Here is a 25687-nt window from a genome sequence, read left to right as displayed (position 1 = left end):
CATCAGGAAGCTGGAGGCACCTGCCACTCACACACTCCACTGAGGTGGCCATAGCTGGTATACTGACTGGTCTCAGGGCCATGCCCAACTAGGGCAGGGCACAGTCTTGGCTCCTCAGATCTAGACCCAGCATCTAACCAGCTTCCACCTGTTGCAATGAGTAGAAAGTGGATTCCAATCCTTCCATCTTCCTCTGTTGGAGCCCATAGCACAGTCATCAGCCGAGATGTCCACCGGACCCAGGCAGCTGGTGCAGGTACAGACAGAGGCAAACTGTGCTCATGTGTCCTAACAGGGGCAGCCACTCCTCAACTAGCTGTTGTCATGTTGGAGCCTGGGCCCAGTAACCATGAGTTTTAATGAAATTAGAACATTCTTTAACACTATACACAAAAATAAACTAAAAATGGATTAAAGACCTAAGGGTAAGATCAGACACTATAAAACTCTTAAGAGAAGACATAGGCAGAACACTCTGTCATAAATTACAGCAATATCTTTTTTGAATTGTCTCCTAGAGTAATGGAAATAAAAACAAAAATAAACAAATGGGACCTAATTAAACTCAAAAGCTTTTGCATAGCAAAGGAAACCATAAACAAAACGAAAAGACAACCCACAGAATGGGAGGAAATATCTGCAAACGACTACCAACAAGGGATTAATTTCCAGAATTTACAAACAGCTCATACAGTTTAGTATCAGAAAAACAAACAACCCAATCAAAAAACAGGCAGAAGACCTAAGTAGATATTTCTCCAAAGAAGACATACAGATGGCCAACAGGCACATGAAAAGATGCTCAATGTCTCTAATTATTAGGAAAATGCAAATCAAAACTACAATGAGATATCACCTCACACCAGTCAGAATGGCCATCATCAAAAAGTCTACAAACAATATATGCTAGAGAGTGTGGAGAAAAGGGAACCTTTCTACACAGTTGGTGGGAATGTAAATTGGTGCAGCCACTATGGAGAACAGTATGGAGATTCCTTAAGAAACTAAAAACAGAGCTACCGCATTATCCAGCAATCCCACTCCTGGGCATATATCCAGAGAAAACCGGTTCAAATGGATACAAGCACTCCAATGTTTGTTGCAACGCTGTTTACAATAGCCAAGACATGGAAACAACCTAAACGTCCAACAGATGAATAGATGAAGAAAATGTGGTACATATATACAATGAAATATTACTCATCCATAAAAAGGAATGAAATGATGCTACTTGCAGGAACATTCATAGATCTGGAGATTATTATGCTAAATGAAGCAAGCCAGACAGAGAAAGACATATATGATATCACTTAAATGCAGAATCTAAAAAAATGATGTAATTGAACTTATTTACAAAACAGAGACATACAGACTTAGAGAATGAACTTATGATTACCAGAGGGGAAGGGAGCAGGGAGAGATAGACTGGGAGTTTGGGACTGAATGTACACACTGCTATATTTAAAACAGATGACCAACGAGAATGTACTGAATAGCATGGGGAACTCTGCTCAGTACTCCATAATAACCTAAGTGGGAAAAAAGTTTGAAAAAGAATAGACACATGTATAACTGACTTTGCTGTACACCTAAAAACAATACAACACTGTTAATCAACTATACTCCAGTATTAAATGAAAATTTAAAAAGAACATATAAATACAAAAAAATAATCATGGTTTTTACCTGACAAGCCCCCATATTTTGATGGTGGCAAATGAATTTTAAAAACCAGTTTTTAAAAATACCATTTTGTAAAACACCCAAGGGCAGATCTGACCCCCAATCTGCAGCCCCAACTCCAGAATAAAACAAACAGGACACCCAGACATTATTATACAATTCTGTATTGAGCGACGCGTTTATTACAGAACGTGTTCCTTTTGTTTTTTTTTTTAATTTAAACAAAGTTCATCAATCTCTCATAGAAACGGTTTTGTGGGTTTTTGTTCTGTTTACCGTTACAGGACGTGAACCTGACGAAGTTGTTCACAGGTCTGCTAGCTTTAAGTACAACAGGATTTTCCATGTTCAAAAGAATATATGCTAAGTGCTTAATCAAATCCCGTCACACAAAAGCCAGATTTAGTCCTTTAAGAACTGCAGTCTGCATGTAAGCCTAGATTTCAGTGTTGTGTGGCTTTCAACAGTAAAAAGTGGTGTGTCTCCCACGATTGCCTTAGTTGGGACAGGGCGGTGGCGGCTAAAAGATGTTTTCATTTGTTCCAGATTTGATTACTCTGAAAATTGGTCACTGTTTCCTATTGTCAAAATATAAAAATACCTTCATCTGGATAAAAATGTATACAGTGGAAAACTCTTCAATGCATAGCCTGGGTGTATGGAAAAGGAGGTTTTCCAGCAGGGTCTGCGTTGTTCTTTATGACTGGTGTGGTGACTGCAGCCTGGGCTGGGTGCATGAGAGTTGAGATTTCTGAACGGCCCTCAACTGATCCCTTCTGCTCACTGGAATTTGCCGGCCTGGGTTTCAAGATATTTGCTGCATCCTTGAAATCCCTGTCAGCCATCTCTCCCTCTGGTACTGGGTTGGCACCATGACGACCACCTTTTCATTGTCATTCTGGATGGAGCTGATATGGCTGCTGTTATAGCCCCATTTTACAGATGGGGAGACTGAGGCCCTAGTTATACAGCTAGGACAGGGGCGCTGCTGTGTTGGTGACACAATATGGTGACCGGTCCATCCATATTGGGAGCTCTCCCCCTAAAAACCAAGATGATAAAGACGCTGGAGGGAGGGCTTCTCTGAATTGGGGTGCTGAGTCTTTGTTCTCAAAAACGTCATGTGTTAGAAGACAGGAGGCTGGACTTGGAGACTGGGATGTGGTGGTCATGCTGCAGTGAACTCAAACCTTTGAGCTTCATTCCACACAAACCTGGAGGTGCAGACGCTTTCCAGAAAGCACCAGGGTCAACTTGAGAAGGAAGATGATGAGAGGGGAGTTGGGGGTCTCTAGTCTGATGAATCTATTTTTTGGTGTGGGGTGCTGAGCTGGGTGCTTATGGGATGACCAACACTATTATCTTCTTAAAACACAAGGAGGGGAAGATGGCAGCCACAGTCTTGCTCTGGAAAGCCAGCAGGGAAACTTCCCGTGCTGTGGCCACGATTCAGGTTGAGGAATGGCGTCACTCTGGTTCAAGCACCACCCTCTAAACTCTCGCCCCCATAGCAGGCTTTCCAAAGGATCTGGAACCACGTCTTGCCTTACAGGTGGACGAGATGGATATCCACCCGCTGTGGTCCACAGGTTCCTGACGAGAGGGAGTGTAAGCAGTTTGTTTTGTACCATGTTACAGCTCAGAGAGGATGGTTGGCCACAGCCCACGTCTCTACAACACTTAAAACAGCACAGGACATTCTGTGTTATCAAGGTTGCAAAACAGACCACCAGAATGAAACACACCCTCACGGCATTGAAGTTTTCCTTTAGAGTCTTTTGGACTTTCTCTTTTCAACATGGTTTCTGGACGGGCAGTAGCAATGCACTGTGTCTCACACACATGGAGAAAAAACAAACCGCGGTTCAAAGGTTATCTAAAGTTGGTCAGTCTTATGGTGTTTTGTGATGGCTTTGAACAATTGTCTCCTTCTAATCTCATCTAGTGGCAAAAAACGACACAACTTCGGTGTATACTTCGCAACAGTTGTGACAGCATCCTGATTTTATAACTCTCTGTTAATATCAAAACAGCATTAGCTGGGAATAAATTCCAAAGGATCCTTTATTAAAATATCTAAAAGTGGTCTATAAATATTTATTTTTCTAAAAGAGTTTGGAGCTTCCAACTGAAAATGTGGCTCCACTTTGCTTCTGCCTCTGGTAGAGAGGCCAGCAGGGAGAAGATGGTGCTCCCTGGGGCAGAGGGGAGCTGTAAAGAGGTGGCAGAGGCTCCGGCCCTACCTGCTCACTCGTGACTTCATAGAGCTCGGATTACAACAAAAACGGCTGCTGTCCACGCGGTGATGGCTGCATGAGAGCCTCCCTTCCGGGGCCCTGTCCTGTCTGGGAGAGTCGGTGGCCACCGGGTGCGCCCCTCGCCTCCACCTTCAGAACTCCCACTCCAGGGCCTCCTCCCGATTGGCAGCCCTCTCCAGCCGGTAGATGATGCTGTTCAGGTTGGCCATCTTCTCATGCCGCCGCTGCAAGTTGGGGTTCACCTTGGTGCTGGGGTGCAAGGCCCCGGCTGTGTCGGCGGTGGGGCTGGCACTCAGCACCTTGGCGGGGAGGGTGCTGGGTGGGGATGGGGAGATGGGGGCTGAGGAGGAAGGGACAGGCGACACGGACATCATGAGGCCCGGCGAGGAGGCGGCTGAGGGCGAGTTCAGCGACACCTCCAGGCTGCAGCGGGAGGACTCTGAGGCTGACTTAAAGCTTAGGGGGTCCGGGTGTAGCCGCTCCCCGCCCTCACTCTCCGGGAGGGGGTGCAGCAAGGGGCAGGCTGGGGTGGTCCCGCCTGGCAGGAGGAGGCCCGGGGCTGCTTTGGGGAGTCCGTCGTCACCCAGAGGGTCAGGATGCACCTCTCCGGGGGAGCCGTGGCCTTCGTCCGGCTCCTGCGAGTCCTGGCTGCCGGCTTGGTCCTCGGCCTCCTCAGTCTGTTCCTGCTTAATCCTCACTGGAGTCTTGTCCTGGGAGGTCAGGTGGGTGACGCTCTCCTCGGGACCCTCCTGAAGCTTTAGTTCCTTCACCGTAGGCTTCTGGTCCTCGGCCTCCGAGTCGGGGCTCTGTGGGGTGGGGTCTGGGTGGGAATGGCCTGGTGGTAGGATGCCAGGACCCCCACTGGGGTCGAGGTCTGGTTCCTCTTGGGTCCCCTCCACCAACATCTCTCGGCGCATCCGGGACCTGGGGCAGAGACGGTGGTGAGCAAGGTGCTGGAGGCTACAGGTAACCCTGGAGTCAAATCACGTGAGTGGCCCTGTGACCCCACCCACTTCCCTGGGGGGCTCACTATGCATAAGCTTCTTCACACGCAGCATCCTAGTAAGCCCTCTCAACAACTCCAAATGGTGGGCTATCATCATCCCCACTTCAGCCGAGGAAACAAGGCTCAGAGACGCTGGGTGACATGCCCCAGTTTCACAGCTAGTAAGTGGTAGAACCAGGACTTGAACTCAGGACGGTTGGATTCCAAAGCTCACAGTCTAGACCTGTGCTGTCTAGTGCACGTGGCTCTCTCACTGTTAACTGCTGTTAAACTGACTGCATGTTGAAATGATTGCATTTGTAAAAGTGTTAGTTGCTCAGTCGTGCCCGACTCTTTGTGACTCCATGAACTGCAGCCCACCGGCCTTCTGTGTCCATGAGATTTTCCAGGCAAGGATACTGGAGTGGGTTGCCATTTCCTTCTCCAGGGGATCTTCCCAACCCAGGGATTGAACCTGGGTCTCCTGTACTGCAGGCAGATTCTTTACCGACTGAGCCCTGCATTTGTATATACTGGGCTAAATAAAATATGCGTGTGTGCTTAGTCGTATCCGACTCTTTGCGACCTAGCCCGCTAGCCTCCTCTGTCCTTGGGATTCTCTAGGCAAGAATACTGGAGTGGGTACCATTACATTAATTTCATCTGTCTCTTTTTGTTTAGTTTTATTTTTAAATTTTTCTTCAACGTGGCTACTAGAAAATGTTATATATGTGGCTTTCGTTGTATTTCTATTGGACAGTGCAGATCTAGTTTGTGATAATAACTCCCTGCTTCTTTCCTGGAGGGACTTGTTGACATCAGCCCAGAAGGGGAAACGGAGGCACGGAGAATAACTTGTCTAGGTCACCAAGGCACACAGAGGCAGAGCTGGGCCCAGAACCCAGGTACACTGAACTCCAGTCCAGAACCATCCTCTCTTCACTTCAGTGGCCTCCCTTTTGTCAGAGGGAAACTTGGTCTCATTTATTATGTTTTAGGGCAGGAAAGGCTAGGATGGGTTTAAGTCCATTATTTCCCTAATAGCACGAGGTCCAGAGAGGTCAAGTCAGCTGTCCAAGATCATAGGGCGATAGGACTTTTTAAGTATCTTCAATGCTGTATCCCTCTTTAACTGATGACATCATGTATTATATTAATATTATTATTTAATAATAATAAAGTACATGTTACTGATATAAAATAAATTTATAAATTTCAATATAAACATCATAATGATTAGTGCTTATCAAGTGCAAGCACTTTTTGCAGATTATTTGTTTTTCATAATGACCTTATGAGGGGGAGACTAGTCTCATGCCCACCAACAAAGATGACAAGGCTCAGAAAGGCACAGGGACTGCCATGGTCACATAGCCGGCAAGCGGTGCAGTTGGGCTCTGAACCCAGCTGTCTGACTGCACTCTCCTGCCTCCCTGCCCAGGTCAGGGATGGGGTCCCATCCCAGGATCCTGAGCCTGGAGGGACTATCAGCGGTGATCTGGTTCACTTTCGTCTCTCAGTTCCTCATCCTTCCACAAAGGTGGCCTTGCCCACCTCTCAGGAGACCCTGTTTTCTCCTTTTGTTCCCTCGAGAGGGAAGAGTTGGTGGGACCAGGGGAGTGCTGGGTCTTTTGGGATGGCTCAATTGCCTGAAGCTTTTATCTTCAGAACTTCCAAACTGTGGATCAAATATAAATATCTGGCTAATAGTCATTTATACCATAGTAAAAATTAGTCTTTTTCTTCAATTCTTGACTCCCTAATCAATAGCAGTTCCTTCCAAGTAATTTTTCCCCAAAACATCCTATTATTCACTTTTCCCAGAGCTCACTGCAGTGTGTAATGATACATTAATATAAGAACTCATTTAACAGTGACCATCCATGCTGGTCTGCAAGAGATGCTAAGGACTTCACTTCATTCTCTTTGGTACTTGGGACAGAGTAGGGGCTCAGTACATAGAAGCAATGCACTCTTCTATAATTCTAGCTCTTTGAGAGTGGTTTTTTTGGGGAATGGAATTCTCTACTCCTTCAAAGCCCAGCTGAAATGCCACCTCTCTATCTAAAATTTTCCCTATGTAGAATTCCCTTTTCCCTTAGTTCCTTATTCCTTCTTGTTTTCACAGCATTTATTAGGTTGTCATGAAATTGTCTGGTTTGTGATTTTAAACTCTCTAAGCGCAGGGATGATGGCTTTGAACCCCTGTATCTCCCAACCCTGGCTCACTGTATACATGGCAAATATTAACTGAAATGAATATGCTAGATTATAATGGAGGGATACGTTCCTGTGGGAAACAAGAGGGGAGAGAATGTCTGGAAGGGAAGAAGGGTGTGAGGCTTTAAGGACCTACATCCTCTGTCGTTTGGCAGGTTCTGGGTCTGGGCAAGATATAAGCAATATTTTACAATGTGTTTATGCCTGTAGTTTTTCATTTGATCCTCAATTCAGTGTTGTGGGGTAAATTTTAAGTTCCTTATCTGTAAAATAGGGATGAGACTCAGAAAGGTACAGTGATTTGCCCAATAACACACAGCCAAGGTGGCATTTGAACTCGGGTCTGTGTGATTCCCATGCCTGGGCTGTGGAGAGAGATTTCAGGTGTTCCACCCTTCTAGGCTCCGCCCTCCTTTTCTCTCGGGGATCAAGAGACTCTCCTCTCTGGCACCACAGGGGCATCAGAGACATTTCTTGCTCAGAAGGCTTGGTGGGGAGCACCTCAGAGGGATGGTCCCTGAAATCTCATCAACCCTTCTCCTCAGGGTTCTCAGGAAGCCCTTCTGCATTCTCCTCGGGAACCGTGCACCCAGTCAGTGCCCTGAGGCAGCCCTGGGACTAAATTCCCAGGCAGCCCAGCCCCCTGCAGGTCAGCTGCTCCGGAGATGAGGGACCTGTGAGTGGGAGGAGGCACCATTTTCCTTAGGAATCACCCACTCCCTGAGGTGGGTGGAGCCTGAGACGCTGCCACAAGGGTTTTCTTCAACCTCAGGAGTGGGAAAGGCCAGAAGTCCCAAACAAGGGCACTGATACAAGACTCAGTGGGTAGTTAGGGTACCACAGGCCGGTGACCCAAACACAGTCCCCTGTCCCTTTGTAGAGGCAGACGCAGAACAAGCTCGTTAAGTCATAACAAAGGTAGCAACAATTGTGACGTTAACCCCTGCCACCTCCTATGTGCCAGGTTATTTTCTGTAAGTATGTTAGCCGCATCAAATCCTCAAGGCAACTCTATGAGGTAAATCCCACTGTAATTCTCATTTTATAGGTTAGAAGACCAAGGCTCTGGGAGGTGAAGTCACTTGTCCAGGCCACACAAGATGAAAACAGTCGAGCTGGAATTTACATCCAGGTTCACTGGAAGGACTGATGCTAAAGCTGAAACTCCAATACTTTGGCCATCTCATGCGATGAGCTGACTCACTGGAAAAGACTCTGATGCTGGGAAGGATTGGGGGCGGGAGGAGATGGGGTCAACAGAGAATGAGATGGCTGGATGGCATCACCGACTCAATGGACATGAGTTTGAGTGAACTCCGGGAGTTGGTGATGGACAGGGAGGCCTGGCGTGCTGTGATTCATGGGGTCGCAAAGAATCAGACACGACTGAGCGACTGAACTGAACTGAGCTTGCCTACGTTATAAAGCTAAACACCTAGCAATATGGCCACCTCGTTTCCCAGAGGCCATGATGGGCTCCCTCCAGGCCCTGGGATGAGGAAGCGGGGGGGTGCCGGCTGAGACCCCTGTCCACCCTCCCAGGGGCCACCAGGTACCCTGCCCCGCATGCCTACCTGTAGTTGTGGAACCAGTTGATGACGGTGTTGGTCTTGAGGTTGAGCTGGAAGGAGAGGAGCTCAATGGTCTGCTGGGAGGGGTAGGGCTCCAGCTGGTAGGCCTTCCTCAGCGCCTCCTTCTCTTCGGGGGCCAGCACCACTCGGGGCTTCTTGATCTGCAGGAGGCTCAGGTCTTGGGGCTGCAGGCAGGGGCTGGGGCACTCGGAGCGGGTGGCTGGAGACTCACTGTCTGAGCCAGTGCTGATGAGGCCGTACCTGCGCTTCAGGTAGGCTGGGGCGGGGGAGGGAGGGAGGGAGGGAGGGCTGAGAGGGGCCAACTAGAGGCTCCCCTGAACCGAGGAGGGGTCTCAGGCTGCACTGAGCACCAGCCAGCCGTCCTCAGAGCCCTCTGTGCTGTAAACGTGGGGACCCCGGCCCAGTCTCAGCCGTTTCTCCTTCCACGTCCTCCTCGTGAGATGAGAGGCGCTCGCCTGCCCTTACCTGGTCACTAACACGCTAACTGTTAACATGTATGGAGGGCTGCCCTCACAGACAGGAAGTGCTCAAAAAAGGGGGTTCTGCAGCATTCTCGATTGTCAGAAGTGTCCCTGAATCTCACCAGTTTTTTGGAGGGCGGGGGAAGACATTCGTTTTAAGATGTTTCTCTCCTGTTTTCACAGCTTTCTCTGGAGCCGTCTGTGGAGTCTGTGGATTCGGTGTGGAGGTGGTACAGATGCAGAAAGTGGTGCAGAGTCTTTCGCCCTTAGCCCCTGCCAGGCTCCAGGACGTTAATTTTAAATGAACGTAGTAATTGCATGACACACCTCAGCCTCAAATCATCAAAATGTGTGTGTGTGTGTGGGGGGAGCCCACCCCAGAATGGAGGATGTAAGGCATTGGGTCCCGTTTGATCCTCACACCAATGCCCTGAGGTAGACGCTATGACGTACTTTCAGATGAAGTGGGATGAGGCACAGAGCAGGGAAGTAACTTGCCCAGGATCACACAGTCAGCAAGCGGCAGGGCAAGTTCTCAACTGTACGCTGTCTGATGCCAACAGCCCAGACTTGGCCCTGTCCCATGTGCCGCTTACAGCCTGGGCCCTCGTCATGACCTGGTGCCTCAGATGACAACTTTCCAACTTCTCAAATCTTATCTCCCAACTGGATTTTGAGCTTTCTTAGACCCAGGAATCCCTTACACACCAAGTATGAGACTGGCTGGGCCACAAAGCAGGTGCTCAGTGCCAGTTCAATTTTTCAGGGATATAAAATACTATCAGACAACGTAAGAACCTGCAATTTCTTGTCCGGTCCCATAAGGGGGGAGTTATCATTTGCTGGGTCAATTCTGTGCTTTGTTGCATAGAATCCAGGTGATGGGCCAAGGGGGTAATATAATAGGACTCTGATGCAGAGGGTGGAGAGATCAGAGAGAGAGGGGATTTGGGAATATGCAGGAGACTCTGGAGTGGCTATGGGTTTGTGGAAGGATGCTGAGAGACGGCGTATTGGAATTTTCAGGGGAAAAGTATTAAACATTTTAATGGCTTGCAATTATGTTCCGTGGAATGCTATTTCTTGAAGCCCTACCCTAGGCTAAGACTGGACCATTGGGACCCTGGATTTATTTGGGTTAGAACCAGATACGGTTCCAATGGGAAAACCTGAGGCCACACCCAGAGTTCCCAGGGCTTACCTTTCTTCTCCAGCTTCTTCATGTCTCTCAGCTTCTCCACGTTGTGGGGGTCGTTGAGCCACAGCTGCATGCGCACAAAGGGCTCCCGGCCCTTCAGGCTCAGCTTGTGCCAGGGTTTGGGTCGGGAGAGCAGGTCAGACACGGAGCCCTGGGTCAGCCCTAGGATGCTCTCCCCGAAGAGCCGCTGCCCTGGGGACAGGGGAGGAGGGGGACGACCTGTTACCCCAGGCTGGGCACAGGTGCTCCTGGGAGAGACAAGGGACAGGCAGAAACCAGGGAATGTCTTCACTAACGCAGCAGGGAGGACCAGACACATTGGGGGACCCACGCCTGTGCGCATCTGGGGAACTTTCTGCAAAACAGGAGGTGGGGGCAGGCAGATAGCTACCAAACACAAATGCTGTCATGATTTAGATGTTATTCACTCCTAGGGGATCCCTGACATTGTCTGCAAACTTCATGTGCACAAATAAGTATCACCTTGTCAGACAGTAATTTGACAGATTCTATCAAAATTTCAATGTGCAAACCCTCTGATCCAGCAATTCCACTGCCTGGGATTTCTCCTCCAGTTGTACTTGCCCAAGGGCACAAAGACGCATGTGGATGTGGTTTCAGAGGCAGCAGGAAATTGAGAACAAGCAAAATGCTCATCAGCTGCATAAAAAATGTGGGGCATCCATGGCCTGAAAAATTTTGCAACAGTGACAAAGACTGCAGGTGGGCTATTCATTCTAAGGCAGAATAGGGTCCACAGAACAGTGTTAGTTTTTAAAAAGCAAGTAGAAGGACAGCCTGTGTGTAATTTCATCTATCTAGAAAAAAGAGAAGAAATTAGGTGAACACACAATTTTGTATGTGTTCAGAAAATACCAAAGATACAGAAAAACTGTGGCATATGACTGGGAGGTTAAGGGAGATTTTATTTGTTTAAATTTTAACTTTTTTTTTTTCTGTATTGTTTGGCATTTTCAAATAGTGATACCTTATTTGTATTATAGAAATTGTAGCAAAAAGTTGGGGTTTGTGTGCATCCCTCTGAGAGGGGGACTTGACTCCCATCTGAGACGTGGAGAAGTTTGTGACTCAAAAAATTAAAGAATCCAGATTTCTCCCTTGGGCCCCCAGCACTGGATGAGGACTGAGTCAGAATCTTACTGGGATTCTCTAAGTCCTTCTGGAAGGAAGTTTTGAAAGTTGTGGGCTAAGAACTTTAGAAGGACAGCATACTGACCTCCCTGCTGTCCACTCTAGAGACCCAGTTCAGTGTCAGATGCCTCCCAGGGGGCCCTGGGTGGCCCAGGGCTGAGCAGCACCTGCAGAAGGGACCCCAGTGCCTGGGATCTCACCATGGGTTTTTCCTTAAGGCAAGAGGCAGCATCCCTGACTCCCAGTACCCTGTACCTAGGTTGTTGTCTGTGAGGACCTCCTTGACCCTCTTGGTGATGGAGTACGTGTCCAGCTCAGGGGACATGGCCACAATCTCCTGGATGCCCCCTGTGGTCTGGCTGCCCGAGTAAATCTTCCCACTCAGTGATGAGCTGGAGCGTCCTTCAGGCTGCTGGTTCTCCTTGCTGCTCTCCAGTGTCAGACTCAGGGGCTCCTGGGAGCTCTTCTCCGGTGGTTCCATGGGACTAGGGGGTGGGGATGGCGAGGACCTTGGTTCAGTGGGACTGACTGTGGGCCGCAGAGAGACAGAGAAGGCAGTTACTGCAATCTGGCATAGACATGCTCGGTTTGGGCAGGCTTGTTTGTTACAGCCAAAAGTTGGTAACAACCCATTTTGCAACTACCATAGTAAAATCTCATGCAGGGACCATCCTGGCTGTGAAAACCAGTAGATGAAAGATGGAGGAGGAAAAAGATATCCACATAGTTCCAGAGTCTCTCCCCACAGGATACTTATTAAGTACAAAGGGAAAAACAGTAACTTTACAAGTACAGCTCTCTGCCAACACCACCTTAATCTTAGTGATTGAAGTTAGCATCTCCAATCACAGGACAAATCGACAGCTGGTGACTCCTGATATGATGGACTGAGAAGGACAGAGCAACATGGAGATATTCCTGCCCAAAGTGCACAGTTCGAATCTAACCACAAGGAAACATCAGACAAAGCTGAACTGAGCATCAGTCTATAACATAACTGGCTTCCAGTTTTCACAAAAACTAAAAAAGTTTAGAGAGAGACAAAAGAACTGTCCAAATTGAAAGAGACTAAACCTGGGTGTTCATTGGAAGGACTGATGCTAAGGCTGAAACTCCAATACTTTGGCCACCTCATGCAACGAGTTGACTCACTGGAAAAGACTCTGATGCTGGGAGGGATTGGGGGCGGGAGGAGACGGGGACGACAGAGAATGAGATGGCTGAATGGCATCACTGACTCGATGGACATGAGTTTGAGTGAACTCCGGGAGTTGGTGATGGACAGGGAGGCCTGGCGTGCTGTGATTCGTGGGGTCGCGGAGAGTCGGACACGACTGAGTGACTGAACTGAACTGAAAGAGACATGATGACTAAATACAAGTGATCCTGAATTTGACCTGGACAGGGAAAGATAAAGTGATATAAAGGTGATTACTGGGACAACTGAAGAAGCTTGGAATATCGATGGTGGGTTACAGGGCAGTGCTGTATTATTGTAAAATTCCTCATTCTTGGTAAATACTTTTGAAATATTTAGGGGTAAAGGGACATGATATCTTCAATTAACCTCTTAAATGGTTGAGAGAAAGAGCACAAATACGGCAAAATTAGCAACTGGTGAATCAGTATGCAGGATATAGGAAGTCGGTTGTTCTATTGCTTCAACTCTTTGGTAAGTTAGAAATTACATCAAAATTAAAAGAAAAAGTTAAGAGAAAAAAAAAAGGACTTGGCAATGACTGACAAGTCCAACTGCCAGAGTTAGCTAAGTAAAATACAGTGAGTCCCCTTGGCAATCAATAATAATGTAATAAAAAGATGCATATAAGATGAGTAAGTTCTGGGATTTGATACCCAGCACGGTGACCGTAGTGAACAATCCTATTTTATATATATACTTGACAGTTGCTGTGAGAGTACAGCTTTAGCAGTCTCACTAAAACAAAATGGTAATCACCTTAAAAAAATAAAACAGCATTTTTCGTAAGACATTTTGTGCACATATATGTTAGAAAACGGAGAAGGCAACGGCACCCCACTCCAGTACTCTTGCCTGGAAAATCCCATGGACGGAGGAGCCTGGTGGGCTGCAGTCCATGGGGTCGCTAAGAGTCGGACACGACTGAGTGACTTCACTTTCACTTTTCACTTTCATTCATTGGAGAAGGAAATGGCAACCCACTCCAGTGTTCTTGCCTGGAGAATGCCAGGGATGGGGGAGCCTGGTGGGCTGCCATCTATGGGGTCGCACAGAGTCAGACACGACTGAAGAGACTTAGCAGCAGCAGCATGTTAGAAAATCACATTTTAGAAGATATCTTGGGTAGGGTGACTTTATTGAACCTCAGTTCCTGAATCTGTTAAATGGGGCCATAATACAAGCAGTGCTATACTTGCAACTACCCTGCTTGGGGCCATAAAGAGGACTCCATGAGATAATGCGGGTCAGCTCCTGAGGAATCAAGAGTAACCCACTCACTGGACTTTCCAGCATGAACTGAGCTGCTGGACAGTCTAAGGAGGGCAGGGGACATGCCTGGGGAGGTGTCCCTAATAGGGAGGGGCGTGTTTAGAAATTCCTGTGCTGGTCCACAGGCACCTTCCAGTGAAGTGGAAAAAGGTACTTCTTCCTCAATGTATTTAACTGGTGTCTGATAGAAATTTGTTAATATAAACCCAAAGGCTCTGTGTGAAGAAGGATTCTGAGGCTGCAAGCTGGATTGCTGGGAAAAAGAGATCAATTAGCAGACTTCTGACAGGGGATGGTAAGGTGGGCACCGCCCCCACCCCACCACTCCCGCTCAGTCTAGGCACTCTGGCGCCACCTAGAGGTCAGTCTGGCTGAGGGAAGGATGAAAGGGGAGCAGGGACACCAACAAGGAGCGATCCCGACTCTTTCAGGGCAGCAGTGGGGTAGGGCACGGGAAGGGAGACCTGGGCAGTGAAGCCACTGCACAGACCAAAAGAGTGAGGGCTCTCGGTGGTTCGGGGCCCCATCTGTACTCACCCTGGGAGGCGCTGGGCTGCTGGCCCACGGCCTGGCCAAGCTGGTCTGAGAGCCACAGCTGCATGCGGATAAAGGGCTCCCGTCCCTTCTGCGTCAGCTTGCTCCACGGCTTCGGCCGGGACAGCATGTCGCTCACGCTGCCCTGTGACAGGCCCAGCACCTGGGGATGGGCGGGGCGGGAAGGCTGGGTCAGCAGGTCCTGTCCATCCCCTCCACCTCTCTTCCCTAGACCTTTGGGGCCCACTGCTCACTCCTGTTTCGAGAGGAGAGGGCTGCCTTCAAGTGATCTTTACTCTCTGGATGCCTGCTTGTGTGTCTGTGCTGTGCCCTTCACCTGCAGTGCCCTTCCAGATTTCCTTACAGTCCATGGAATTCTCCAGGCCAGAATACTGGAGTGGGTAGCCTTTCCCTTCTCCAGGGGGGTCTTTCCGATGCAGGGATTGAACCAAGGTCTCCCGCATTGCAGGCGGATTCTTTACCAGCTGAGCCACAAGGGAAGCCCATCTAAAAATCCTACTTGGACTCTTAAGACCCCTTAAGCGCCTCCTCCTCCAGGAAGCCTTCCTATGTTGTGTTTCCCATTCCTCCAAGCTGGGCTGAGCCTTAACACTTAAGTGGAATGGACCATGGGAGGGATGGAGGTTACTGGAGGAGGGGGGTAGGCAGCTATTACCTAACCAGATGGAAGCTTTTCACAGCTTTAAAAACCACAGAACTGAACGCCAGCCTTGTCCGTGGCTACCTTTTCCCCACTGCCCAGGGACAGGAAAAAGGGCTTTTGGGCTCACTCAGATCTGGGTCTGAATCCTGCTTCTGCTCAGTTCTTGCTCACATACACACACACCCTTCTTTCCAGGCCATGGACACATCAAAGGCGTCTTCCCTCCCCAGGCTCCTTGAACCTCCGGGGGCGAACCCCACCATCTTCACCTTCTCCCCGAAGATCCTCTGGCAGATTCCATTCTTGGCCAGCTTCTCCTTGACCTGGCGCGTCAGCTCCAGAGTGTCCACCTCGCGGTACATGTAGAGCTCGTATTGCTCGGGGGTCAGGGGGGGCACGGTGGGCTTCAGCGTGCGGGGCACATAGGCTGGGTAGTAAGCCAGCCGCCCACCACCGCCCGCTTCGGGGCCGCCCCCCTCGGCCTTAAGCTCGCCCAGCCTGGGGGGCTCGTCCTCGCTCCCGGCCGCTTCGTCCTCGGGGACTGCGGGGGCCTCGTCCCCACGGGGCCAGGCCCGGCCATTGGGCTGGCCGGAGTAGCTGGAGGAGGACGAGAGTGAGGGCGACACAGAGGCGTAGGGGCGGCTGAGGAGGCCGCGGTCCGAGGCCCAGTGGTGGTCGAAATAGCCGGCGTCGCCGATCTCCGACTTGACCTTCCGGATGATGCTCTGCACGAAGGCGGCCGGGGACAGGACCGTGAGGGAGGTCTGCGTGCCACTGCTGCTCGTCCCCCCGCTGCCGACTCCGCTGTCCTCCTGCTTGACGAGCGTCGCGGCCCCGTTCTGGCTCACGGCGGCCAGCGAGGGCCGATCTGGGGGCGAGGGAGGCACCGAGCGGCCCCGGGCGCCGGCCTCCATCTCCAGCAGGGCCTGCTGCTGCGCTTGCATCTCGCGGCGCGCTTGCTCCAGAATGTTCTTAATGGCGTCTTCCGAGGTGGTGCTGGCCGGGGCTGTGCCGTTGGTGATGCTCAGTGGGGCTGCTGAGTTCTTGGGCTCGCCTGTGGGAAAGGGGACAGGGAGGCTGGAGGCCCGTGGACTGGGCATGGCTTGAAGGACAAAGCCATTCACAGCACAGAATTTATACCAGCAACATGCTGGGGGTAACCTCTGCATCTGGGGATAAAAACCAGGTGGACACTGAGATTCTAGCTTATGTGGAAAAAGTGCTCATGGGGATACTGTAACATTAGAAGAAGACTTGCTTTTACACATGCTGTGATCCACCTATGCAAATAAAAGCAAGTCCGAGAATGGGACACACAGTATAACCTGCTTTCTATTGAGCGGCAAAGCAAGCCAAATAAGCAATACATTACTTGGTGAAAATTCTACAAGCGGTAAAACACAAAGGAGCAACAGGACAGTGCTTCCCTCTGCTCTCTCAGTGGGCTTTCCTACACTGGGGTCTCTCCCCAACCCTGGGCCAACCTAGATCGATACAGCCCTTCCTTTACTATCTCCCTGTGCAGTCTGCATCCCGGTGGATCCTCAAAGCTCCATTAAAAATAATTTCTATTGCTTTTCCAATTAAAAAGCAAGAGAGCACTGGAATACTGTTCAGTCATAAAAGGAATGAAGCTCTGATACCATACGGAGGAAACGTGAAGACATTACGTGAAGTGAACGAAGCCAGACACAAAAGGCCACCTACTGTAGTTTCTGCTCATATGAAATATCCAGAACAAGGAGAGCCAGAGACACAGAAAACAGACCGGTGGCTCCCTGGGGCAGGGGAGGTGAGGCGTGGGGAGTGATTGCTGATGGGTACAGTGGTTCCTTTTGGGGGGTGATGAAGATGTTTTGGAACTAGACAGAGACGGTGGCTGCAAAACATTGTGAAGGCACTAAATGCCACTGAATTATTCACTCTAAAATGGTTAAATTTATGTTATATGAAGTTTACCTCAAAAAAAAAAAAAAGTGGACATCCCTGGTGGTGAAGTGGCTAAGAATCCGCCTGCCAACGCAGGGGACACGAGTTTGAACCCTGGTCTGGGAAGACTCCACATGCCATGGGGCAGCGAAGCCCGGGTGCCACAACTACTGAGCCCGAGCACCCTAGAGCCTGTGCTCCGCAACAAGAGAAGCCATCACAACGAAGAGTAGCCCCTGCTCATCACCACTAGAGAAAGTCCACGCAAAGCAACAGAGACCGAGCATGGCCAAAAAATCCCCCTCTGTTAAAAAAAAAATAATACATGTCTATCTGGAGAGCTAACAATGCACAAAAACTTAAGATGAAAATGAAAATCCCCTCTGATCTTTCCCCCAGTGGTAATCACATGAAATTTCCCCAAGTTTTCCCTTCCGATCTATTTTCTAACTACATGCGTGGGATGGTCACACTTGATATGTGGCAGTGTGGCCTGGCTTGCTCCCACTTAGTATCAACATGAGTGTTTTTTCCTACGATCTGAAGTTCTTCTGTCTTTAATGGCTGCATATGCCACTGAAGAAATACTCTGCTTTTGTTAGCCAGCCCCCCACTGCTGGACACTTGGGTTGTTTCTACTTTGTCACTGTTGGAAACAACAATAAAGAGATAGCTTGTACATACGTTTTTGTTCCCATTCTGAATATTTCCTTTGATCCCCAAAAGCAGAGCTCCCAGGTTAGTGTCAGCCACATTCACCTCCTTCCCAGAGGGATGCTAACTGCTCGCTGCTTAGTCTTTACTTCTGTGAGGGACATCGGGGGATAACCTGGCACTCTTCCTCTTGCTGAACTTTTCACAGACCCTAAATGGAAACCTCCTGACTGCGCCACTCGAGCAAAGGTTTCTCTCTGTGATATCTTTTTAATGTCTTTGTTGCTTTGATTCAGACCTCCCAGTGGCAGAGCACTGCACAGGGAGTCAGGAGACCCGTGTTCTCCTTTGGTCTCTGAATAACTGTGAGCATGTCCCCTTCTCTTTGGCCTCAGCTGTCCTGTTTAGTGGGAGAGTTAGATGAAACTGTTTCTCATGGCTCTTTTCACCCCAATACCGTGTCTCATCCACATGTGTAACCTCTGGCCAGCACACAGTAGGCATTTAATGTTTACTGAATGACTGCCTCTCTTTTGCTACCAGAATTGACCAAGAAGACATAACTAAGTGTGTACAGTCAGGGCAGTGCAGGATCCCAGCAGGGTTAACATCTCTCTGTCCTTTCCAGGGACCAGGAAAAGGGGGCGTCTGTGGGAAATTCGTGGCTTCCAACAGCAGACTTGGGAATAGGGACACTTGCCCCAAGTCACCACCAGGGGGGAGCAGACACTGTAAAATGGAGTGGGAGTGCTGAAGCCGGCATCCAGTTCTGAGTCAGCTGTGGTCTACACTGGCTGTACCCTATTATGCTGAGTGCAGGGATGTGGTAGGTGATAGGTACCTGGTTGCAAGAATCCCCCAGTGGTGGGAGCCACATCAGCAGAGTCATTTGTAACATGACTAAATGCAACAAAGGAGACACAATGATAATGTAATAAGGACGGCTAACTTTCCAGGGGCACCTTCTACCTACTAGACCCCAGCTGAGTGCTTGCCATGTCTGATGTCATTTGATCCTCACACAGCCTTGAGAAGGGAATACAAATACTGCACCTATTTTAAAGATGAGAAAATGAAGGCACAGAGAGGCCAAGTAATTTGCCAGAGGTCACACTGTTTAATAAACAGCAGAGGCAAGTCACTCAGGCTCCATTGCACCAAACAATACAGGTCATTAAGGGGGATCCAGGGAGGGGTGGATTCCAATCCACCAGGATGGGGATGGGGGCTTCTTGGAGGAGATGACTTCTGAGTTGAGTTGTAAAGTAGGAGCAGGAGCCAGACAGAAAGGTGGCTGGGGTGAAGATGGCCTTAGGGGCACAGAAAACAGGAATGAGGATGGTCATGACCATAAACAGTTCATGTGAGAGGCATGGAGGGGTCAGGAGAAATCTGAAGACTATACTAGGGCCTGTAGCCCTTGTTGGGGAATTAGGATTTTATCCTGAGGGTAATAGGGAACCATGGAAGGATTTCAAATAGTGACATGAATATGTGGTCCTCTTGAAGGATCCCTGTGGCCTCTGGGTGGAGAATGAGCTGGAGTGGGGCCTAGGCCAGTAAAGCAAGACCAGTAAAGAGGCTACTGCAATAGTCCCAGCAAGTGATGACGATGGCTCACTAGGCTGGTGGCAGGTGCGATGGGGGATGGACAAGCTTGAAAAAACTTAAGTAAACCCTGGACGGGGTTAGGGTTAGGGTTGTTGAAACTTCCAAGAGCAGATTAACTCATCTAAGAAGAATAAATCAGAGGGCCTGGGGTGGAGTTCTGGTGGAACCCCATGAGGGGCTGATGGAGAAAGCACACTGTGATAGGCTAAATAATGGTTCCCCCAAAGATATCCATATCCCAACCTCCAGGACCTGTGAATATGTTACCTCACATGGCAAAAGGGAATTTTTAGATATGATCAGAGTTAAGAATTTTGAGATGAGGGTATTATCCTGGGTTATCTGGGCGGGCTCCACAAAATCACAATGGCATTTATAAGAGGGAGGCAGAAAGATTAGAGACAGAGACAGACTAAAGATGCTAAGATGAAAGAAGGGGCCAGGAGGCAGAACATCTGGACGCTCTCTAGAAGCTGAAAAAGAAAGGGAAACAGATTTTCCCTAGGAGCCTCCAGAAAGAATGCAGCCCTGCCGACACCGTGACTATAGCCCAGTGAGGCTGATTTTGGAGTTCCGACTTCCAGAACTGTAAGATGATCAATCTGTGTTGTTTTTAATCACTGAGTTCTGAGTGGGCACCCACTGGGAAACTGGAGGAGGTACGGTCGGAGAGGTGGGAGGAAGCCGGGGGAACAGCATTTCATTGTGAACCAGAAAGTACAAGTGCAGGGAGGGTGAGGTGGATGGTCAGACGGTGAGGCTCTGGTCCAGGTGCTTGACAAGCGCCTGGTGCATACCGATCACGGGGCCTCCTGAAACAACCCAGAGCAGCACCCCCAACAGAACTCAGCAGTGATGTCGCCTGTGCGATGTGGCTACTGTGGCTGAAGAACTGAGGTTTTAATTTCACTTAACTGCAGTTAAATGGCTTATAGCTCCCATACTGGATAATGGATCTGGTACTTTCCGGGCCTAGACCTCACTTGGCTGCAGGTTGTGAAAAAGGAAAAGAGGTTCAAACCTGCTTGCAATCCCCTCTCGGGTGGACAGAGCCTCGCCTCCTGCTCAGGACGGGCCCTGGAGGCCTCAGGCCTCACCTGCTGGGGCCACACTCACCCCCTTTCTGTGACTCGATCTCCTTCTTGGCCTGCTCTAGGATGCTCTTGATGGCGTCATCCGAGCCGGTCTCTGGCGTGCGGATTCTTGGGGTGATACTGCCTGGGGGAGGAAAGGAGGTGTCTGTTGTGGGGACCTGCATGTTGGGGGTCAGTCCCTGGTGCTGGGCAGGGTGACAGGCTGGTGTCTTCCTCCCAGGGCCAGACTGTGAGTCCGTGTGACAAACTGTGGACCCACAAGAGATTTCAGCTTGAAATAACCACAAAACCCAATGAGGGCAGCCACCATCAAAGTGAACTTCCCTGGTGGTCCAATGGTTAAGACTCTGTGCTTCCACTGCAGAGGATGCAGGTTCGATCACTGGTGGGGGAACTAACATCCCACACGCCCCAAGGTGTGGCCAAAAAAAAAAAGGAAAGAAAAGAAAATAGCTAACAATTCTCAAGGAGTTATTACACGCTTTATGCTCATTTAACTCTCTTTAGGAGTCTGACAGATGGGGAAACTGAGGCGTAGAGCAGCTAAAGAGAGCTGCCTGAGGTCACTAAGCAGATGAATGGCAGAGCTGGGACACAAACTCAGGTGTCTGTGGGGTCAAAACTTGGGCCCTTCACATGGATTGCTCTAAAAGCTGAGTCTGTCAAGGTTGGGGGGGTCACCTTGGTCATCTTATGGATGGGTAAACTGAGGCTTGGAAGTGCTTATGGGGTATCTGCAAAGGTAGCCCCAGGGGCCCAGCCTTTCCCCACCATTATCAGCCTGAACTGCACCACAGCAGTAGCCAGGTGCACGGGACAGGGAGCCCCAGGAGGGAGGGATTGAGGACGGTTTCCCTTATTTTACAGAGGCAGGAAACTGAGGCACAGAGAGGCAAAGTCATTTGCCCCAGGTCACACAGCTGGGAGGTGGCAGACTCAGGCTCTGAACCGCGAGCTGTGTTCTCAGCCCTCAACAGCCCCATGCCCAGGGCTGGCCCGGGGAGACAGCTCTGTGGACAGGCCCTCAGCCAGCACCCACCTCGCTGCCGCACCTGGATGGTCCTCAGGGCCAGCACGTTCTGTTCGTCCGACAGGAACTGCTTCATCTTGATGAAGGGCTCCTTGCCCTTCACTGTGAGCTTGCGCCAGGGCTTGGGCCGGGCCAGGATCTCGCTGACCGAGCCCTGGGACAGCCCCAGCACGTAGTGGCCGAACACCCGCTGCCCGATGTTGTGTTTGAGCAGCTGCTCCTTCACCTGGAAGGCGATCTCCGCCGTGTCCAGCTGCTCCTCCTCTGCTCCAGCCCCTGCTGTGGCCACGCCGCCCCCGCCCCCCTCGGCTGGCTCAGGACCCCCGGGCGGCTCAGGGCCAGGGGCTGGGGTAGCAGGGGCCGTGGGGGGCTTGGCGCCATAGAAGGCTGGGGGGAACATTAGCAGGCCTCCTGCTTCCCCCTTGAAGGCAGTTGGGGGCATCATGTGCTTGGACAGCAGTGTGTCCCCTGTCAGTCTCTCCGCTGAAGCCAGGCTGGGGAAGGGGGACAGTGAGAAAGTCCGAGGACCATCGGGGCCCAGGCTGGGGCCCAGCAAGGGCTGCCCTGGGCTGGGGGACAGGGGGTCTTCGGGCCCTGGTGGTGGCGGGAGCTGTGGAGGGGACGGGTAGGACTGCTCCGTGCCCAGAGAGTCTTTGATGGAATCATCCTCCGAAGGGTCCTCCTCTAGAACACCGAGACAGACAGACAGAGGAAGAAAGGAGAGACAGACAGAAAAGAGAAGCAGACCGTGATGGGAAGAGAGCGGCAGAGAGACGGGGAGAGAGATGATGGAGCCACAGAGAGAAGCAGAGACAGGGGGACAGACAGATGGGAGGGGTGGCATGGGAGAGGACAGCGATCGGCAGAGAAGGGCAGACCGTGCAAGACGAGCGACAGAGGTTCAAAGAGAGAGCGAGGGAGGCAGAGAGACAGGAAAAGAGAGAGGTTTGGAAGGAGAGGAAGCGGAGGGAGGGCAGGAGGGGTGGGGAGAAGTGCTATCGGCGTCCGGCAGTGAGGTACCGACACGGGTGTTGCTGCCGCATGCTCCCCTCCCGCTCCTCTAATCCCCATTCTGCAAGGCCTGGGCCAGACTCCGGTTCTGGGGCGACCCTCCCACCATCAAGCGCCTTAACCGAGCACCTGTTACGGGCGCAGCACTTTGCCCGGGGAGGATTAAGTCCCATCCCGGAGCAGGACAGCCCACTTCCCTCGGTGCTCGCCCCGTGCGCCTTGTCTGTGTGTTCGTATCTACCCGCACAGCTCCGACTGGGGCCGGTAACTGCCCATCTCACAGAGGAGGAAATGGAGACTGCACACACACGTGGCTGAGGCCACATGGCTGAAGGGCCACGAGGCCACTGTGTGGGGAGCAGGGGCCATCTGGGGGAGACAGGCCTTTCCCAGCAGTCTGCAGGGAGGGTTGCTGTGAACGCCCTGTGACCTCTCCCTGCTGCTCACGAAGGCTGGGGAGTGAGGGATCCCTCCGGGGACCTTGGGAGGGCCTGAGTGAACTGGGTGTCTCCTTGTGTCCCACCTTAGGGGACAGTTGCCCGCTGGCTTAGCCGTGGACGGCCACCAGCTCAGCCCCAGGCACTCAGTCAACATGCCCGCCGTTTACCCATCACCGTCCCGCCCTTTGTGTTGAAGGCAGTGGTCTGAGGGCGTGGAAGAGGCCGGAGACCCACGGTCAGCTCCCACCCCAGCCCCTCAGCCCCGAGAGCATCCCGCCTCCCCTACCAGGGCTGGCCAAAAGACCAGGCTTTTCCAGAAGGAATTTCTGTGCAGGGAAGAAGGCCTCCTTTGCCAGGAGCAGTGAGTCTTCGGGCTTGGCCATGCCCTGAGGAGACAAGAAGCAGGGCTGAGAGGGCATGGCTGGTGCAGAGCCCTTGAGGGCAGCCTGCCCTGTAGGGATGGTGGTGCGGATCCTCACCTGGGGGAGGCTGCAGGTGTTGGAGGCCAGCTTCATGGCTTTCAGGATGCTGCCGGAGAAAGTGGAGATAGAGTGTGAGGCCAGCCGGGTCCTCAGGCTGGGGGAGAGGCCTCATGAGAGGCACACCACCTGCTCCTCTTCCGGGAGAGCACCCATCCCACCCCTGGGTCTCATGCAACATGGGACTCAGTACACAATAGGCCCGAAGTAGACAATTAGCTTGTGAACTGGTCTGCTCCACCTGGAGGGGTGCAGCTTGAGCTGGTCTGATTAAGGCATCACCCCCTGCCCTGCAGTGGCTCAGCTGGTAAAGAATCCACTGCAATGCAGGAGACCTGGGTTCCATCCCTGAGTCGGGAAGATCCCCTGGAGAAGGAGATGGCAACCCACTATAGAATTCTTGCTTGGAGAATCCCACGGACAGAGGAGCCTGGTGGGCTACAGTCCATGGGGTTTCGAAGAGTTGGCCACAACTGTGCGACTAATTTTCACTTTCACTCCTCCCTCTGCTCCACCCCCGCCCTGCAACAGCACCAACAAGGCTGTTTCCCCACAGGCAGCTCTTGACGACAAAGGACTGGGCATGATAGTCAGGGTGCCAGTGGACAGGAGACAGGGTACCACAAAGCGGGATCTGGGAGGGAGGAAGATGATGAGCTTTGCTGAGGGCCCCTGGCAATCTTTCCAGGCAGCCTCCTGCCAGGGAAGAGGGCCTGGCGGTGTGCGGGGCCCTGTCCGGCATAATACCTCAGCTCTGTTTTAATTTCTTCATAGTCAGACTGTGCCTGGAGCTTCTCTTCTAGCTTCTAGAAGAACAAACAAAGATGGGGGAGGCTGATCCACGTCTTTCTGCTGGGGGATGTCCTCCCCATCTCCCATCTGCCCACCTCGTCCTGCGAGACCTACCTCGATGGCCTCGGACTTGGCGGTGAGCTGCCGCTCCAGGTCTGCAATCTGGTGGGCGGAGGTCTCCTCCAGCTCCTGCAGGGAGCTCTGGAGATGCTGCACATCCTTCAGCAGCCGCAGGATCTCCCGGTCCTTGGAGGCCAGGGCAGCCTCCAGGCGAGGGCCCGAGCACAGCGCGAAGTTCACCTTATCCTGGGCACAAAGAGGGGCTTGGAGGGGCCAGGAGGGGTGGGGCAGGGGGCTGCAGGACTGCTGTGCTCCCTCAGAGTGATTCAGTCCCCCCCACCCCAAATCAGGCCTTCCCCACTTCTGAGCCTTTGCTTAGCTGGTCCCACGTGCCTGTATGTCTTTCCCTCTCTTCTTGAAATGAAATTAGGAGGAAGAAGGACTGCTCAGAGGAAGTGCTTTGGAGGAAGGTATGTCTAAGCAGCAATGAAGTTCAAGAACAAGTCAGTGATTCGGAAGACTGCTTGGCAGCATCTACTAAACACCCATCAAGGTGTTGCAGTCAGTATGTCAGCAAATCTGGAAGACCCAGCAGTGGCCACAGGACTGGAAAAGGTCAGTCCTCATCCCAATTCCCAAGAAGGGTAGCACTAAAGAATATGCTAACCATCGGACAGCTGCACTCATCTCCCATGCTAGCAAGGTCATACTGAAAATCTTGCATGCTGGGCTTCAGCATTATGTGAACCAAGAACTTCCAGATGTCCAAGCTGGGTTTTGAAAAGGAAGAGGAACCAGAGATCAAATTGCCAACATACGCTGGATCACAGAGAAAGCTAGGGAGTTCCAGAGAAACATCCACCTCTGTTTCATCAGCTGTGCCAGAGCCGTCGACTGTGTGGCTCATAATAAAATGTGGAAAGCTCTTAAAGAGATGGGAATACCAGATTACCTTATCTGTCTCCTGAGAAACCTGTATGCGGGTCAAGAAGCAACAGTTAGAACCCTGTATGGAACAACTGATTGGTTCAAGATCAAGAAAGGAGTACGACAGGGCTATCTGCTGTCACCCTGTTTGTTTAATCTATAGGCTGAGCAGATCACGAGAAATGTCAGGCTGGATGAGTTACAAGCCGGAATCCAGATAGACGGGAGAAACATCAACAACCTCATATATGCAGATGATACCACTCTAATCAGAAAGCAAAGAGGAACTAAGCCTCTTGTTGAGGGTGAAGGAGGAGAGAGAAAGAGCCGGCTTAAAACTGAATATTTAAAAAACTAAGATCATGGCAACTGGCCCCATTGCTTCATGGCAAATAGAAGGGAAAAGGTGCAAATAGTGACAGATTTCCTTTTCTTGGGCTTCA

At 50.9% G+C, this 25687-nt stretch overlaps 1 protein-coding gene across 3 annotated transcripts in view; it reads right to left on the bottom strand.

Moving 5' to 3' along the window:
* Nucleotides 1-1814: 1814 nt before the first annotated feature.
* Nucleotides 1815-25687, bottom strand: part of CUX2 (cut like homeobox 2) — a 277084-nt gene continuing 253211 nt past the window's right edge. For 2 of the 3 annotated variants that reach the window (XM_055405600.2, XM_055405611.2), the window contains 12 exons: nucleotides 24372-24563; nucleotides 24213-24271; nucleotides 23466-23514; nucleotides 23273-23393; nucleotides 21545-22219; nucleotides 20528-20629; nucleotides 15487-16271; nucleotides 14557-14716; nucleotides 11805-12077; nucleotides 10401-10589; nucleotides 8721-8994; nucleotides 1815-4865 (listed from right to left, as the gene is read on the bottom strand). In XM_055405600.2, coding sequence (XP_055261575.1) covers nucleotides 4073-4865; nucleotides 8721-8994; nucleotides 10401-10589; nucleotides 11805-12077; nucleotides 14557-14716; nucleotides 15487-16271; nucleotides 20528-20629; nucleotides 21545-22219; nucleotides 23273-23393; nucleotides 23466-23514; nucleotides 24213-24271; nucleotides 24372-24563 — 3672 coding nt within the window. In that variant the 3' untranslated portion in view covers nucleotides 1815-4072. The remainder of the gene's footprint in view (nucleotides 4866-8720; nucleotides 8995-10400; nucleotides 10590-11804; nucleotides 12078-14556; nucleotides 14717-15486; nucleotides 16272-20527; nucleotides 20630-21544; nucleotides 22220-23272; nucleotides 23394-23465; nucleotides 23515-24212; nucleotides 24272-24371; nucleotides 24564-25687) is intronic. The other variant, XM_055405601.2, reaches the window with a different exon arrangement.

This window comes from Moschus berezovskii, chromosome 19 (genome assembly GCF_049115385.1).
Source record: "Moschus berezovskii isolate FMDL1 chromosome 19, NW_MosBer_1.0, whole genome shotgun sequence".
NCBI lineage: Eukaryota > Metazoa > Chordata > Mammalia > Artiodactyla > Moschidae > Moschus > Moschus berezovskii.
The sequence above is the reverse complement of the archived record's forward strand: the minus strand, read 5'-3'. Positions and strand labels throughout refer to the sequence as shown.